Source organism: Coffea arabica, chromosome 2e, assembly GCF_036785885.1.
Source record: "Coffea arabica cultivar ET-39 chromosome 2e, Coffea Arabica ET-39 HiFi, whole genome shotgun sequence".
Lineage (NCBI taxonomy): Eukaryota > Viridiplantae > Streptophyta > Magnoliopsida > Gentianales > Rubiaceae > Coffea > Coffea arabica.
In genome coordinates, this window is record NC_092313.1 from 17,690,604 (window position 1) to 17,703,451 (window position 12,848).

Here is a 12,848-nt window from a genome sequence, read left to right on the forward strand (position 1 = left end):
ATTTAGTAATACCTTTTGTCTGTCACTCATGACAGTTAAGGGACAGTTGTTATCGAATGGTCCAAAAAATTCTTCAAAGAAATGAAAGAACCAGCTCCAAGTCTCTTTGTTTTCTACCTCAACAATAGCAAAAGCAATGGGAAATATGCTGTTATTACCATCCAATGCAACAGCAGCCAGCAATACTCCACCAAAACTACCTTTCAAATGACATCTATCAAATCCGACAAAGGATCTACAACCACCTAAAAATCCATCTTTCTGACTTTTAAAGCTAATAAAAAGTCTGAGGAACCTTGGTTCAACTAGTAGATTTGGTCTGTCATAATGAATCTTACAAACACTACCAGGATTATGTTGCCTAAGAAGCACAGCATATTTGGGCAGTTTACTATATGATTCTGAATGTGTGCCTTCAATCTCTTCTCTTGCCTTTTGTTTGGCTCTATACACTTGCTGTTTACTAGGATGCACACCATATTTTAGCATCTCAGCTTCAATGCCCTTTCTTGACAAGTTAGGATAGGTTCTCATCACAGCTATCAGTTTTTTGGCCATCCAGTCAGAGGTGGCCTCACGATTTTTATTATCCATCACACATGTGTGTTCAGGTGTGTATGTCTTAATCATAAATGTTACTGAATCAGCTATAGGGGACGCATGAATCCTCCATGTACATCCAGCACTATCACAGATTGCAGTACACCTGGTTTTCTCATTCTTCAGCCTTTTGATGGGAAATCCTTTTTGGATCACATAATCCTTCGGTGCTGCTCTAAAGGCATCAACATTAGTGAATAGCTGTCCCTTCTTGAATTCTATGTCCTCTCTTGGATTGTAAGTCCACATCTTGTTTCTTAGCACTTCTTTTAAAGGGTCCATTTCTTGCTCAGATTCAGAATCTGGTACAATTAGATCACCAGTTTCATTATCATCCAAGTTTTGAAAACTTTCATCACTGCTAGAATTCTCAGACAGAACCATTAGCTCATCACCTATATCATCTTCATTGTCATCATCAAATCCTTGCTTCCATGAATCATCAGAGCTCGATTCACCCCTATACCCCTCATCCTGGGAGTCAATAACATGAACATTCTGCTCATCAGCAGCCAAGGCAGAGTGTTTGTTCTGAATTTCTATGTGCTCACTCTCACCATCAATCTTTCTCAACAACATGACAGGTTGTTCAGCTGGGATAATATCCATGTTGAACACCTCTATATTTATGACTGGTTGACCTTCATACACACTGAACATATCATGGACAGCTTCATCATCATTCACATCAATGTAAGCTTCTGTTCCAGGTATTGCACATCTCATATGTACAAGAAGATTAATATTTCCAGGCAGTTCATCTAATGCCTTCTCGGCAACATCATTCAGCAGATTAAAGAAAGAGTATTTTTCAGGATTTATATTGGAAATTCGAACTTTTGTCCCTCCACAATGGAGTACAATGTCATACACATCACCAGTCACCATCCTACAACATCAGATATCACTATTTATGAACTTCAATGTATACAAACATATAATACTATGACAGAGTAACTCCCTAGACCTCATGCAAACCACTTTGTATGATTCATATAAACAGCACCATCACATATGCATGAATACACATTCTAGTTTATAACTATTATAACCAGAAATAATGAAAACATTGTCAGGTGATCATATTAATAACAAAAGCAGAAACGCAGAGCTAATGTAGGAAAATAAGAAGACATGCTCAGTTTCCACATGGTCAGTAACCTTCATCAGCCATAAGCTACGTAGTATCTAACCTTGCTTTGCTTCAGATGCTCTCAGAACACCAACAGTTCACCCTTTGCAGCAATACTTCAGCTCAATTTCCAGAACTCAATTTCTTCAAGAATTCTCCCGTTTCTCCTGGAGCTCTCAAATGCTCTTCTCATGATCAGTATGGCTCAAGAAGGTCTATTCCTCACCAAAATTAACGTTCAGTCAGCTACCATTGTCACATCAACAACCAAATGGGCGCCCATTTTTGGCGCCTTTTCTCTTAGCCCAAATTAGCAATTCATTTTATTATCAAATTCCAGTTAAGTTACTTAATCCTTTCTATTACTCATTTCACTAATTAATTCATGTTATTATCAGAATATATTACTTCAACAGCAGGGATATTTGTGTCAATTCAACGTTTTTCAAGTCATTTTGGGACCCAACAATCTGACAGGGGAGGTATAAGGGATTTTCGAAACTTCAGGGGAGGTCCTTGAGACTGTCAGAAACCTCAGGGGAGGTTTCTGAAATTATCCCAAATTTTTTTGTAGAAGTTTTTTTAAGGGGAAAAACTTTTTTTCCTTTTTTTTTTCTTTCTCTTTCTTTTTCTTTTTCTTTCTTTCCTTTTTCTTTTCTTTTTTCTCTTCTTCTTCTTCTTCCTTCTCCCTCCCCCTTCCCTCCCCCGTTACCTCTGCCTTCCCAGTCCCAGCAGCCATGGCCCTTCCATTTTTTTTCTTTTCTTTCTTTTTCTCTCTCTTTTTCTTTTTCTTTCTTTCTTTCCTTTTTCTTTTCTCTCCTCTCCTTTTCTTCTTCTTCTTCCTTCCTTCCCCCTCCCTCTTCCCTCGCGGTACCAGACGACCAGCAGCCCCTCTCCCCAATTTTTTTTTTTCATTTTTTCTTCCCCTCTTCTCCTTCTCTGCTCCCCTATCCCCCTCTACTCCCCTTCACCATCCCCCTCTCCCTCCCGAAGCAGAGAACCAGCAGCCATGGCAGAATACAATTTTTTTTTTTTGCTTTTTCTCTCCCCCTCTCCTCCATCTCCATCTCCCTCTCCCCCTCTCCTCCCCTCCCCTTCCCCCCTCCCCTTTTGCCCAATTCGATCGTTCGACCAGATCGCATAGCGTGCGACCAGAGAGGAAGCGGAAGCCTTTTGCCCAATTCGGTCTTTCGTGGTAGCGTGCGACCAGAGAGGAAGCGGGAGGGTGGCCAGGGAGGGGAGGGGAGGGAAAGAGGGGGAGAGGGAGAGGGAGAGGGAGAGGGAGAAGGAAAAAAAAGGGGTAGGCTGGCGCCGGAAACAGCGGTGGAGGTGGTGGTGGCCGGCGGCGGGAGGTGTGGTGGATAGGGGTGGGGGAGAAAGAGAAGAAAATGGAAAGTTTTTTGTGTATTAGATATTTTAAAGTGTGTAGGTTAAAAAATTTGATAAGTTTTTTTGGGTTTCTGTAGCTAAAGTTGTTAAAAAACTAGTAGCTAAAAAACTTGTCCAAAAAATCCACTTCCAAACAGGCCCATGTAGTAATTTACTCCTTACATTAACCCCTGATTATCTAGGGTTAATGTTGTAGTATCAGTTGACTTGTCCCATAATAACTTTTTCGATTTTACACATCATATCATTACTTCACTTTTAAACATCGCAATCGAAGATAGATTTTTTTTTTTAGTTACTGCATAAAGTTGCACTTTCCGGTGGGTGCACAACCAGCCCCACCTAGTAATTAGGTATATAATAAATAAGTTGAACATATCTGGTAGCAGCTGTCACTCAGGTGGCCAAAGTCGCGGTGATGGTACAAGCAAGCAGAATGACCATAGATATTGGCCTATTGGATTGAACAGCTTCAGGTGCGGGCCCCATTTTTCACCAACTACAGTAGAGATCCGCTGCCGCCGCCGCCTTTTTGGACTGTGGAAGCTAAAGACTTCCACCGACCTGCGGTGTTCGCCTGGCTTTCAGAAATCATAATCACAGGGGGAGGATAGCGATGGTGTTTAGGAATTCAATTACGCGTATTGGTAAACATTTTACTGAAGATTGCTAAAACTTTTTCATAAGGAGTTAGGGGTGTGGGATTTACGGGATAAAAGAATGTAGAGAAGAAACAGGGAAATACAGCAGCCGTCTTTAAAAAAAAAAAAAAAATTCTCTGAGGGGTTGATTAAAATTTTAGTTACTTAAATTTAAAAAATTAATAAGCAGGCTAGCGAAATTCCCATCTTCAGCTGCTGGCAAGCGGGAGTGAGAAATCTCGCATGTTACACGTTCCTGGTGCTGGGTTGCACTTACACGACGAAGCACATCACCATTCAACAAGCAAAGATTCACCAAACAAAACTACTCTACTCTAATTAAAATTCGGATTTTTGCTGCTAAGTTCTGTTTTTTCCGGCCTTCCCCAAGCTATATATTTGTGCGTGTTTTCTCTTTTGTTTTGCGGTTGCCTTCGCTAGAATCGCATCATCTGCTCTGATCGGCCTTGGGTTTGCATTCTCTGCCGGAATTGAGTAAATAATAATGGGCTCGATCAGTTGTGCCAATTATTTTACAATCAGCTCCACTTACGTTGTCGATCATCAGTTTCCGCCTTGTGCCTCTCCTTCCTCGTATCGCTCTACACTTGGCTGTTCCCGACTACCTCCTCCTCCTACTGAGCACTACCGCCGGCGTCAGTTCGCCAAGGCAGTGAGGCCTGCCGATGTCGCTCCTTCCTACTCCGACACAACCAACTCCATGCCTGTGAGTCACCCTCATCCACAACCCCCTCTCCCTCTCCATTTTTACATGCATTACAGACACACACACACATCTTTAGACGATGCTAATTGTATATTGCAGCGATCCTCCACACCTTTCTCCAGAAAAAAGGGTAGAAAAGAAAACGGGCATAGTGCTGGGCATGGAAAGATTTGAAATAATCATCTTTTAGTGCTCTGCTCGATCCTCGTGCTATGGTTGCTCCTTGAGATAGATCGAGTAATTAAACACGTGTCTTTTTTTTTTAATCCTTGACAGTTGGAGAATTTGTATCTGCAGCCAAAAGGTCGAACTAACCCGGTTGGTGAATTTATGACTGGGAGAGACGATTTACATGTGGTGAAGGCTTGTACAACTGTTGAAGATGGTATTTTCCCACTCTTGCGTCGTTCACTTTTTAACAGGCACGATATGCAGTGACTTACCCTGTCCCGCCTCCTTTGTTGCATTTGGCAGCACTAGAAACTCTTGCCAAGAAAAGAATCACTGGATTTCCTGTGGTAGATGATGATTGGAAGTTGGTAAAGTTCAGGCCCCTTTTCCCTTTTCCCATTTATATTAGCAAGTCTTTTGCATTCAATGGAGACAGAAACTTTCTTGCAGGTAGGCGTTGTTTCCGATTATGACTTGTTGGCACTTGACTCTATCTCAGGTACTCCTTTTAGTTTCAAAACCAAAGTCAACTTTTAAAAAATTCGTACATTATAAGTTACTCTGCGAGGTAAATTGTTTTTGGATCCTTGTTTGGTTCAATAAATGAAAAGCGAGTAAATGTGTGCCGACTAAGAAAGGAGAAATAAACAAATCATATATATCAGAAGAAACCTAAGTACGAATCTGGCGTAGTTGCTGCCCATCTTCCTGATTTCCACTTTTTACTCAAGCAAGCATATGATTATTGAACTTCTATGTTTTCTCACAGGTAGAAGTCAAGCTGACACAAATTTGTTTCCTGCTGTTGATAGCACTTGGAAGGTACTGAAAAATTCTCTGTTCTCTGCATTTTGCATTTGGGTCCTCTTGTCCATTCTGTTCTTTGGTTGGAACTCTTTATGCTAGACGCGCTACATATTTGATATTTCTTGGTTGTAAGCTGTATGCACATTTCTCCGTATCCACATAACAGAGCAGGCAAATCAATTAAGACAAGGGCACGGATATCTGCTTGGGGTTTGGGTTTTGTGGGAAGGAGCAAATCATTCATGGCTACCCCTAATTCAGGGAAAGTTGAAACTATATTGGCGCTTAAGGAATTACTAGGTTTTGTGTTTTTGTCTTTTGACAGAAAAAAAAAAAAAAGAAGAAAACTGGTGCATCCCATTATGGTTTTAGTCATTTGATTTGGCATACTAGAGAAAGAATTCCGGACATTGAACTTCTAATGCATGACATTGCCTATTGTGACAGACATTCAGCGAGATACAGAAACTGCTGGGGAAAACTAACGGAAAAGTTGTTGGCGACCTCATGACACCTTCTCCGCTTGTTGTTCAAGAAAGTACTAATCTTGAGGAAGCTGCAAGGTTAATGCTAATCCTGAATTTCTTGCACCAAGTTATGCTTACAGCTTGTTAGTATAAATTGCAAGCATTGTATCTCGTATAGCTTTGCAGTCCCATTCCTCTTTTCCACAAATAATTAAGTCCAAGAAAAGGTTAAAATCTGATATTGCAATTCTTCCTCAACTTGCTGGAAGTTAAGCACGTCCTCTGCAAGTCCTTTTTTTTTTTTAAGCATTTGTGCAAATCTTATTCTTCACCGACGGTGTATATATGATATACTTTTACTTTGTGTTAACAAAATGGCTCGTGTTGCTGTTATGAACGGGTTAGAGCCTAATTGAGGGGTTATATTCAATTGAAATCCCAACTCTTGGCTGCATGCCTGCATGTCCTAACCACTTGAGACTTTGTGTTTTAGGTTGTTGCTTGAGACCAAGTACCGTAGACTGCCAGTTGTTGATGCCGATGGCAAACTGGTAAGATAGAGTGCATTTTCAATCTAGTATCGATTGGGATTTCGTTACATTTTTTCATCAAGTAAATGGATTTTGATCAGTCCTCTTTCTTTAACTATAATAGGTTGGAATAATCACAAGAGGTGATATTGTTAGAGCTGCTCTTCGGATAAAACATGCCAGTGAGCAGATTGGATAACTGCGAGACTTTTGAAGATGTATCTTTACATGGAATATACCTGCATATTGCTGCCAGTACCGAATTGTTTCCACTAAAGTAGCTCAATTGTTTGTCTGAATTATTTTTTGGGTTCAATACCATAGCATTTGGGTAAAATTTCGTATGTACATTTTCTAAAGAAACTCTGGAAGCTGTCGGAATTTATTTCTGTAGATTCATGCTTTATAGGCTTGGTTGTTGTTCAGATAGAAATTTTTTATACTGGAACTTGAGATTGAGATTGAGGTCCATGGTGAGATTATATTTCATGAACAAACTGTGGTTCAACTAGCGGCTATCAAGAAGGTCAAGGTATTGCAATGCTTGCCATGTATGGTGTGGTTCTTTCTGTACGCTATAGACCCCAACGCTGTGAAGCATGGTGACTCCGGAATTTTCAAGTATAATCGGGAAAGAATTCTAGCTGCTTTAATGCCTGGCTTGTTGACTATGTGATTTCTATGTATCTTAGCCGTCAGAACCATTTGGAAGCATCCCCAGATTCGTTCCTTCTCCGTGCCTGATTATATAGTTCTTATGAGCCTAGAGAATTGATGAGCACCGAGAGTGCATGTTACGGATATAACCTCAATGAAACGCCTAATTTTTTAGGTTTTCAGTGGGCATATTTCTCTATCATTTTTTTACTTTATATACATACATTGTTACAGGATTTTTTTTACAAAAACTTCAAAAAATAACAATCCAAACTGACTGTACAATTGTGCAAATCTGAGGAATCAGACCAGATCAGAAATTTTAGCGGGTAGCAGAAGGATATGATAAGCATATTAATTTGCTTTGTTTTGAAGCTGTGTCAAATTAAAGGCAAGCAAGTACGCTCTATGTCTACCGCGTTGAACCCAGGATGTTCCATGCTCAAAATTTTACAAATGTAGATTTTGAGAGAGAAGTTATTAAAATTGACTTCCAAATTTTTTTTGCCAATTTTGATGTTTATAGAATTTTTTGGTGTAATATAGAGTGCAGAAAGGCCTAGGTAGTTGCCTGCTCCAAACATTTTTTGTTCAGTTATCAGTAGCGACAGCAAGGCAAAGTCAACGAGATAAATCATATTTGCTTTGCTCGAATCAAGGCCTCATTTCAGTTTTGCCAACTGTCTTTTGCTCTTTCTCCTTCCTGTTCTCTGACTCTCCTCTACTCATGAGATCACAATCTCCAGGTGTAGAAATGTTCTTTTTTCCCTTTTTGGGTGGAGGAATTCCGAATGATCGACCTGGCCAGGCTGTTCTCAAGCCATGGTGTCAAAGCCAGTATGATCACCTTCCCGAACGATGCAGCTGTCTTTGAAAAATCAATCAGAAGAGACCAGCAATCTGGGCACGACATCAAACTCCTCACTCTTCAAACCCCTGCAGATGATGCCGGCCTCAGCACAACAGACATGTCTGCCCCGCCGCTCACTGACACCTCCGTTCTCCAAGAACCCCTCAAACAAGTCATCAAAGACTACACCCCGGACTGCATTGTCGCCGATGCCTTCCACTGTTGGGTGCCGTACGTTACTGACCAAATAGGGAGTTCCACAAATCATCTTTAATGGCAATTGTTGCTTTGCCAGCTGTTGTGAATATAGTCTCAGACGGCATTCGCCTCATACAGAAGTCAGCTTGGATTCTGAGCCCTTTCGAATTCCGGGTCTTCCTGGTAAGATAGAACTGACTAGGTCTCGGCTTCCGCCGGCCTTTCTCCGAATGGGGAATGGAGTTCCAGCTAAGATGATGATAGCAGAGCAGTACAGTTTTGGACAAGTTATTAATGGTTTCTATGGTCTAGAACCAGCTTATGTTGATCATTGTAGAAATGCAATGCGAAAGAAAATTTGGCTTGTTGGACCCGTTTCTTTATGCAACAACAATCTCGAAGATAAGGCAAGACAGAGAGAGGTCAAAAGGCCACTATTGATGAAAGTAGTTGTTTGAGACTTTGAGTTGGCTTGATTCCAAGAAACCAAGTTCAGTTGTATTTATAAGTTTTGGCAGCCTAGCTAGACTCAGCTCCACTCAACTTTATGAAATCGCTTGTGGTCTTGAAAATTCAGGTCATCCGTTCATATGGGTGGTGGGAAAAGCACTAGAGGAAGCAGGTAAGGATAAATTTCCGGATGGACTTGAGGAGGGGATGATAGGAAATAAGAAGGGATTGATCATCAAAGGGTTTTTACACCAAGAAAAAAAAAATCAAAGGGTGGGCTCCACAGTTGCTTATCTTGGAACACGAGGCTATAGGTGGGTTCCTGACGCATTGTGGATGGAATTCTGCTCTGGAGGGAGTGTGTGCTGGGGTGCCTATGATCACCTGGCCGCTCTCAGGGGAGCATTTTGCCAATGAGAAGTTGGTGACAGATGTGTTGAAGATTGGAATAGCAGTTGGGAGTGAGGGATGGGCGTCGTGGCCATTGGAGAGGAAGGAGGTGGGGGGGAGGGAGAAAGTGGAGGCGTCTGTGTTAAGGCTGATGAGTGATGGTGAAGATGAGGAAGAGGGTGAAAGAATTAGTGAAGATTCGTAAGACGGCGGTGGAAGAAGGCGGGTCTTCGTTTAATGACACGCCATCGTTGATTGAGGAACTCAAGTCCCTCCGGCGGGCGTAAAATATGGTAGTAAAATACTACTTGCAGCAAAATAGAAGTCCGTCAGGGAGGGTGGGGGTGGCGGTGGCGGCGTCTAGTCCACCACTAGGTTAGGAGGAAGAAAAAAAAAAGAAAAAGAATTGTGTGTGTTTGTGCAACGTTTTGTACGAAAACAACGAGGTGAATTGATGCTCTGCCTAATTACTCTTGATGGAAATTTTATTGATCTTTTCTGCTGAAATAGTACTCCAATGCAGTAAATCAGAATTTGGATGTCGTTTCATGGGGTTGGTTCTTGTTGCACAAACTATTATGGGGTGTTTGAGAAATGGGTTACGCTCACTACATAACTCATCGACTGTGAAATTGCAAGAAATTGACGATGGAAGTTAGTATACTGTTCTGAGTTTATCACTTATTTGATGCTACTTGTGTATATAATTGGAATTTCTTGTATTTTAAAAGTCTGTCGTGGGTTACATGTAACTTTATAAAAAAACATACTACATATTTGTACTTTATTTATTTAATTATTTAGTGAAATGTTGTGTGGAGCTATAGATTAGGAAGAACAGATAATACCTTTCTTTGCCGAATCCGCATTTTGTAAAGATATAAACAACTTGTAGTAATGAGATTAAGTAATCATATTCTATCACAAAAAAACAAAAGAAGCGAAATCTTATGGCATTGAGAAGATATGGGTACATGAGAATATTATTTTTTTTTTCAAAATTTTTAGTGAAATCTAATGTCACTGATACAAAATTGGGCAATCAAATGAAAAATAACACTTTGCCCCTATGAACGTAGGGAGTAGTCACACTTTATCCTCTCAATTTTAAATATATACTCTTTACCTCCCACAAAAAAAGATTTATATCTTCTCTGTCGTATCAATTATACAAAAATATCAAACTAAAAAAGTTTTTAAAAAGTTAATATTTAGTTTATACCCTTGAAACTTTTCTAGTTGGATTAATATTTGCTTCTATATACGCTTTGTTCAATTTATTAGACTTTACGTCAAACAAAACGAATAAATAACACAATACTAAAAATAAATATAATTACCAACATCTTATATAAAAATGTAATATCAAACTAATTTTAAAGTCATTTTAATTTATTTTAATTTTAGACTAATATCATTTTCATTTTTTTGTTTATATTATTCCAGTATGAAATTCTTAATCAAATTTGCTAAAATTGATTGATACATATCATTTTCAAACTTAGAGATGAAAAATGGAGATTAAATCAAATTTTAAACTTAGGGAATAGACACTCTTAAGTTTAGCCTAAAAGTTCACATAAACTAAATAATAAAAAAACTACCTTTTAAACAAAAAAAAGGTTTAGTATTACCTCTTTTTTCAAAAAGAAATTTGGTATGCATGTTTATTTTAGTATTGTGTTATTTATTTATTTTTACTTAAATCATAATAAATTGAACAAAGCATATATAAAAGTGAATAGTAATTGAAAAAAAAATTTAAGGATATAAAATAAATTTAAACTTTATTTATTTTTTTTAGTTTAATATTGTTGTATAACTGATACAATAGATAATATGTATATTTTTTAGCAATAAATGGATAATAATGTCATTGCACTCACTTTTTTTAATTTTTAACTTTGACTAGTCTTTATGGGAGCAAAATGCATATATGTAAAGTTGAAGGGGGTAAAGTGTAATTATTCCCTAAGTTCAGGGGGCAAAGTGTTATTAACCCAAGTTTTTAAGAGGTAATCAAACTCAAAAGGTATTCCAATTATTCTGTAATGCACTCCAGAGAAAAAGACCAAATAGTAGTTGCTTAGGGTATATGTTTGGTGTCAAATGGATTGGGTATTGGATGAGCAAACCCAGTTACGCAAGGGATTACGTAATCACTTTTTATGGCTCGACTTGGACTTCCAGTGTTGATTTACGGAGTGGCTGGCGCATGGCTTGGAAGGGAGTAGAAATCATAACTTGTGATGTGAAATTTTGAGCCGTCATGTTTGATGTTGTCAATCTAGTCTAATTGTACCCTCAAAAAAGAAACATTAGTGAATTGCATGTTATCATATCAGCCCCCCGTTTGCGACTTAATCATAATGCGAATAGTTTGGAACAAATTTTTTTAATTTTACTATTATGAATTGACTGTAGAAAGTGTGTATTTGTGTTTTTCAGGTTTAAAATTCAATTTTGTGTGTATTAGCTGGAAAATGGTGCAGGAAGGGGTGAATAAAAAAAATAAAACAAAAAAAGTTTGTTTGTGTTACTCATGCGTGCTTGAAATTACGTGTCTAAAAAAGATATATATGCATAAAAAGAGGATAAATTTTTTTTTATATACAGTCAGTGTATACACAAGTGGGCGTAGATGTGTGCCATGTGATCTAATTTTAAATTTGAAATTCACCTTTTATATAAACGGCATATATCTACACATATTAGTATAAAAAATTCATTACATTGATAGTGAATAAAAACTTAATCCTAAAAATAATGTGGATAGCGAAAAAATTTGATGTTTGCATTATAGTTTGAGTTTTCTGGTGGCAGTTTCAGATTTTTTACAAAAATTTTTCTGACAGGAAAACATACATTTGGAATTGGATCGGAGTTTATTTGAAATATTATTTAAAACAATTACTATAGAATTCTTTTTTATCATGTGATGTATGTACGCTAAAAAATTAATTAAAAATATATTTATAATACAAAAAAATAATTTTTGTGCAAATAATGCCCATCCAAATACATCCGTTAGTCAGGGCAATGTTGCCAGTCTAAGGAGGAGCAGGAGAGTTGGATGAGGTCGCAAATGAGTAGCTCTGTTCAACTCAATTACCGGTATTATAATTTTCAACCTCGTATTTTCTTTTAAAATTCATGCCCTTGAACAAAAAAAGGCTTAGACTAGTAGTCAGCTGTATTTTAGAGATGTAGTGTCGTAGGTTTTAAGTGCGCCAATTATACACTCAAAGACAAAAAAAAAAGGCACATTTATGATTTGGATCACTCGGTTTCAGTTTAAAAAAGGATGGCATACCCCACACCACGATTTACTTTCGATGTATTACGTTTCTGGAAATTGTCGTACTACTCCATTTGGTAAGTTGATTTCTTCTTGGGAGAGTCGATGCCTGAACATTTTCCATTTAAACGTGGGCTTAATTTTGGTGGAAAATAGTTGGGATGCAACGTGGATGGTGGACCGCTTACCACAGCAATTTGAGTGACGAAAGGGATTATTTCAGCAATCAATTAATGACGAAGGAGTTGCCCAGGCTGCCGAGTGCTGGTAGTCTCCTGCGTCCTGTCCTTTTCTCTCTTCAATACGTACACATCTTGGACAGTACGTTCGTGTTGGACAAGAAAATGCATGAGTTGGACTGCATGTCAGGTCGGATAACCTGTGAAGATCCGGTCAACCAATTCCTCACACTTCTAGAATACACGGAAAATATGAACTGCGAGTAACAAAATAATACTACTAATATAATGCCAAAGGGATTTGGATAAAACCTTTCTCATGGTGAAGGGGTAACAAATGAGACTTTGCCAAAACCCCAAGG

General features: G+C 38.5%; 1 protein-coding gene and 1 pseudogene across 2 annotated transcripts; both read left to right on the top strand.

Moving 5' to 3' along the window:
- Positions 1 to 3,656: 3,656 nt before the first annotated feature.
- Positions 3,657 to 7,310, top strand: LOC113731447 (CBS domain-containing protein CBSX2, chloroplastic). 2 transcript variants are annotated; one of them, XM_027256732.2, is made up of 8 exons: positions 3,657 to 4,489; positions 4,766 to 4,874; positions 4,964 to 5,028; positions 5,111 to 5,159; positions 5,430 to 5,482; positions 5,915 to 6,030; positions 6,428 to 6,485; positions 6,589 to 7,310. In XM_027256732.2, exons 1-8 carry the CDS (start codon positions 4,268 to 4,270, stop codon positions 6,661 to 6,663), a joined length of 747 nt encoding a protein of 248 aa, XP_027112533.1. In that variant the 5' UTR covers positions 3,657 to 4,267; the 3' UTR covers positions 6,664 to 7,310. The 2 variants fall into 2 exon arrangements, with proteins under 2 accessions (XP_027112533.1, XP_027112534.1); XM_027256733.2 differs by having other exon boundaries at positions 4,787 to 4,874.
- Positions 7,311 to 7,758: 448 nt separating this feature from the next.
- Positions 7,759 to 9,827, top strand: LOC113731448 (abscisate beta-glucosyltransferase-like; annotated as a pseudogene).
- The last annotated feature ends 3,021 nt before the right edge of the window (positions 9,828 to 12,848 follow it).